The 5604-nt window shown below is 34.7% G+C and overlaps 1 protein-coding gene across 1 annotated transcript in view; it reads left to right on the top strand.

The window, feature by feature from the left end:
• Window positions 1–5604, top strand: part of LOC108904013 (calcium-activated chloride channel regulator 1-like) — a 51876-nt gene that overhangs the window by 35999 nt on the left and 10273 nt on the right. Inside the window, exons 2-3 of the mRNA XM_023455209.1 lie at window positions 2459–2732; window positions 2809–2965. Coding sequence (XP_023310977.1) covers window positions 2459–2732; window positions 2809–2965 — 431 coding nt within the window. The remainder of the gene's footprint in view (window positions 1–2458; window positions 2733–2808; window positions 2966–5604) is intronic.

Genomic DNA, 5604 nt, shown 5'->3' with positions numbered 1-5604 from the left:
AATAATAATACACGAAGTAATAATAATAATAATAATAATAATAATAATAATAATAATAATATGCCTTTATTCACAGTAAAAGAAAATATCCTACAAAAAATAATTAATAGTGGGTGGCGGTATCCAACAGAGCTGCTCATACAACCACCCATTGAAAAACCATCATCTAAAATTATCATATACAAAGAGAAGTACCTAACTAAATCGCAATGAAGTAAAAAATAAATTAATTAATATCACGTGTGTTCATAATATACTTCTTTAACATTCTCTGAAACATGTAAAGACTCGTGGCTCTCCTGACATCATCAGACAAGGAATTGAAAATGTTCACAGAATTATACGAGAAGCTGCGTTGAAACATCACTGAACTATGACAAGGAATAACCAACAATCCTCTATGACGAGTCATACGGTCATGTATATCACAATTTATAACAAGTTTATTTGCTAAATATGCCGGTTTATTTAATGTTATTGTCTTATAAACCAAGCAAGCCATATGTATTTTATATCGTTCGTTAAGCTTAAACCAATTATAATCCCTGAAAGCCCCTGAAATATGATCGTATTTTCTTAAATTATAGCAAAATCTAAGGCAGGCATTTTTTACTTTCTGAAGACTGTTTTTGTCCACTTGAAGTAAAGCGGGCCAAAAAACAACATCAAAATATGATAACAGGGATAAGACTAAACTATCGGTTAATCTTATTTTAATATCTCTAGATAGAATGTCCTTAAAATTATATAATACTTTCAATTTCTGAAAACATTTTTGAATCAAGTTGGTTATATGTGATTTGAATCTAAGCTCAACATCTACAACAAGTCCCAAGATTTTTACACTCGTTGACTGGGCTCTATAACTGAATTATTAATCCTAATTTGGAAAACAGGGTTATTTAAAATCTCAAAAGTCTGTTTTGTAAACTGATTTTAAGTATACTGGGATTAAATTAATTACCTGGGTTTTAGAACGCCAAAATTCCTTTCTATGAAATGTAGTTTAATGGAAAACTTAAAGCGTAAAATTTGGTTACTAGACTAAAAAGGAGGTGTGTGTTACATGGTTTGATAAACGGAAAATTGTATCTTTAAGATCGTTAAAATTACAAAGTCCACTTAATTCATTCCAGTATAAGGATCTTTGTGTTGCTATTTAAAAAATTTGTATGCCTGTTCTAGTAAAATTAATTATTTTTTTTAGTCGCCTTCTTTTTAGAATCTGAAACTTTGTTCATGAAATAACTTATCCTTTTTTGGATGCTCTGTATCTCAAAAACCAAGTCGTTGCGGATCCATGTTCATATGAACTTTTTATTTAAAAATTAGTCAGATATTCACCCTTTAAGGTTTGTACAAATACTTAATAAACATCCCGTGTAGTAGATGACGAAGTATATTTCGTATGATCGGCAAAAGATGGCGTTTCAAATTTCAGATAAAATCTGTATAATTTTGTGACCTAAAAAATTAAATGAGCAGAATTTTTTTTATTTAGTTATTTTTGAAGCTGTAACATCGTAAATAATAGTCGTATCGAAAAAAAACATCTTGAAACTTGAAGATTCCAGTTTTGAAATTTTGAAATGAAAAATTAAAGAAAGGATGTAAAAATAAGCTCTATTTAATGTAAAAAGAGCGAATTCCCGAGGGGCTTTTGCCTGATCCTGGGACAATTTTTTTATAATGTGTTTTGCATGTCCTACTTTGTTAGTTGTAAATAGCTACTTAATTTGAACTTTTCGAAATGTTTCTTTTTCGATACGTTTCTTTGGATCAGTCAACACATATCTTCGATATCAACATTTAGTAATTAAACTAATAATTGAAAAAAAGGAACGAAATTAATTAACAACTACCTGGTCAATCGAATCATCGTTTGGCACACATGTTGGTCATTGGATTGATCGTGTTTTCCATAAATATCATCAACATCTACCGCTTTTTGCAATAATAATGCACAATTTTCGAAAACTGATTTTTGTGCGTTCAACTTTTATTTTACAGTTAACGAATTGGTGAAATGTGACTTTCGGTACCTTAAATTGTAGTTAATTTATTTGCCTTTTACACAAAATGACTAATTTTCCGATAGATCGTCTAGATTTTCATGGAAATGGTAAAAAAAAAGTGAAAAAATACATAAATTTGCTACTTATTTGCCATTTACAAACTTGGTCCGTCAAATAGTGCAATAAAAAGTCCACTAATAATTTTTTCACGTTCAAACTCGAATTCGACTGGAGTATTATAAACATTCGTAAAAATACAACATAAATAAAAAGAGTTAAAAGTTACTTCATTTCTGTAAGTTCGCATGTAATTGTCCACTTAAATCGACATATTTTCAAGAAAGCATATATTTCTTAATAAATTAAATAAAAAAAATTGCAAATTATGAAAATTTCGCTTAGCTTGTGTAATAGCATGTCTAACGTATCCATTTTCTTTTCAGACCACCCTCATAAGCGCCTCCCAATACCTGTTTTCCGCTCTGGACAGCCGCGCTTACTTACGATCGGCGACTGTCTTGCTTCCCCCTTCCTGGCCCGATTCCTGCGTGTCAAGCTCGGTCCTTTCCGCTTCCGGTGAATCTTCCGACGTCACCGTCTTGGCAAGCGACCCCACCCGGGGCAAGATATGGACGCAACAATCGCTGGGTTGCGGTCAACCGGGCGATCAGATCTACTGGGGATACGAGAGCTTGCTGATGAAGGATAATGCTCTAGGTAAGAAACGTTTTACGGCAACGATAAGTCAATCACTTATTATTAAAAAATTACTAATTAATGATATTTGTTTTAGCCCGATCTCTGATAAAAGAATTCGCCATGTACCGTTATGGGGTTTTCGAGGAGCAAGGGTACTATAACGATCCGATCTACCCCATGTGTTACTACGACGACCAAATCAAACAGGCAAAAGTCACCGGATGCTCAGATCTACCAATACGCGACAATGGGTGAGTAAACAAAGGAATATCTACCATCTCCTAACTAAACCTTTCTTTCTTCTTTCTTTCAGCATCTGCTCTACGGATCCCAACGCTGTGTACAACACCACCAAAATGGTGGACGAAAGAGCTCGCTCTTCCATCATGTTCGCAGCTGAAGCCCCCCAGGTGTCGATGTTCTGCGACGAGGGCAACCACGACCGTCTGGCGCCCACCAAGCACAATCTGATCTGTCAGAGACGCAGCGTCTTAGACGTCATCATCAGTCACAAAGATTTCACTCTGAACGTCCCCCAGAACACGCTTAACTCCAACCAAATCACCGATACCACCCCAAGGATCATCTACAAGAAGCAGAATTTGACACGTTACGTCTTCGTCATCGAAAACACGAAGGACATGATGCAAAGGGAGTCTTGGAGTTACCTGAGGTTAGCCTTGAGGCAGTGGGCCAGTTATATATTGCCGGATAACACGGAAATCGGAATGGTTCTGTCTGATTCCGTTCAACCATCCAGAGCATTGAACATCGTTCCCGCTAGAAGCAACTTCAATGATAGATTCGGGAATAACAGAGATAAGTTCTACTCTGCTCTGCCGTACACTCCTAGTGAAAGTATGCAACCTGGATGCCTNATATTGGTTATAAAAGTTTTAATATGCGCTATAGACATTATTCTAGATAAACAGTTTAATAAGCTCATTTCTTTCAGTGTACATCTTACGTTTTAAAATGTATTATTCCTAATACCTATACGAATGAACATGTGAATTTGATTTGGCTCAACCAATCAGGATAATCATGTGATCACCCGGTGTGGTGTTAGCGCGCATGTCTAGTTGTTGAGTAGGCATGTTTAGATTCATTTGTGGCGTAATAATATAGCACAGTCCTAATATAATGTTATCCTAAAAATGCACAAATGTCAATTTAACATCATCGGTCATAATGACTTAAAAGATTACACAAATCATGACCCGGTAAAACGAAATGTTGCGTTTTAACGTAGTCTTGATCTTATTGTTTTAGTAATTTTTAATTTTACTAAAATTTAATTGCCACGCGAAGTGAATAAAATCACTGTTCCAAACAAAACTGGTGACGTGACTTGTAATCATTTATGAAAGGTCTGTAGCTTACTTTAAGACCTATTCTCCTTATTGCTTTACTTACACTAAAAACACCCTCTAGGTATATTAATAACAAATTCGCACTTTTAACTTCATATCCAGAACTAAAACTAAAAGAATAACGCAATATTAATTTGTTTTGATGGTGCTGAGGCTATAAACAACATTGTTTTCGAATCGCGCGTCCAGAAAATACGTGCCTCCGGGAAAAACGTGGAAATAATCGGCGTGATGTAAGTCGCAGCTTCGTAGGAGTCAACAATAACGCTCCACGAAGATGTATAAAGAATGCGCGATGATTAATTTCAAGGTTAGAGTGCAGTTTTGCATTAAAAACACCGGTAATGAAATCGCCTGTTGTGCAACGCAAGTTAACAATACTAGCGGAAAATTAGCATCACGGTTAAAATAGACGCGGCTACCTTGTGGAAATGAACATAATGAACGGTGTAGATTGGTCACGGACGCATTTTGCAATGGTAATAATATGCACCCCCTCCACCGCACAAGTCATCGGCTTATGGGCTATCTACTCGTCGTTTTTAACAAAATATCTGTAAATAATAATAATAATATGACTTTATTCACAGTAAAAGAAAATATCCTATAAAAAATAATTAATAGTGGGTGGCGGTATCCATGCAACAGAGCTGCTCATACAACCACCCACTGAAAAACCATCGTCTAAAATTGTCATATACAATGAGAAGTACCTAACTAAATCGCAATGAAGTAGAAAAGTAATTAACATGATGTGTGTTCATAATATACTTCTTCTGTCTCTGAGACATGTAAAGACTCGTAGCTCTCCTGACATCATCAGACAAGGAATTGGAAATGTTTACAGAATTATACGACAAGCTGCGCTGAAACATCACTGAACTGTGACAAGGAATAACCAACAATCCTCTATGACGAGTCATACGGTCATGTATACAGGGTGAGTCAGTTTTTTGTAGACAAACTTTAACAGGAGATAGAACACATGTTTTTAAAAAGAAAAGTTCCTATAAACATATGTCGTAGAAGGTTTCGTTTCCTAGATACGGGGTGTTGAATATAATTTTTTTTTCTCGAATTTTCATTATAACTTATAAACGAATGCTTAGATTTTTTTCATGTTTGGGAGATAATGCCTATTAATTAAGGGGCATAAAACAAGCGATAAAAATGTTCAAAAACTTGCACAGTGGCGGAGTGGAGGGGGTGCTCAACCCCTTTCTTAAACAGAACTTCTACGCCAATGACTATTTTAAAAAAAAACTGTTATTTTCATTATCTACATATAGTTTAACAAAAATAATGTCCATTCTTCTGTCTCGAAATTCCTGTGCGTTTCCGAGTTATTTTGATTTTTAGTGTTTGTTGTGGTACTAAATTAAGTAATTTATTTATTATCAATTATCGGCTAAATATTTAATTCTTTCAACGAAACCTACCTAAATATGGTTTGTTAAGGATTCTAAAAAGCCGAAATCTCTTATTCTTTATCTCTTTCCAATGTAGTCAAAATAAAT

This window comes from Anoplophora glabripennis, unplaced genomic scaffold, assembly GCF_000390285.2.
Source record: "Anoplophora glabripennis isolate ALB-LARVAE unplaced genomic scaffold, Agla_2.0 scaffold237, whole genome shotgun sequence".
NCBI classification, from domain to species: domain Eukaryota; kingdom Metazoa; phylum Arthropoda; class Insecta; order Coleoptera; family Cerambycidae; genus Anoplophora; species Anoplophora glabripennis.
The sequence above is the reverse complement of the archived record's forward strand: the minus strand, read 5'-3'. Positions and strand labels throughout refer to the sequence as shown.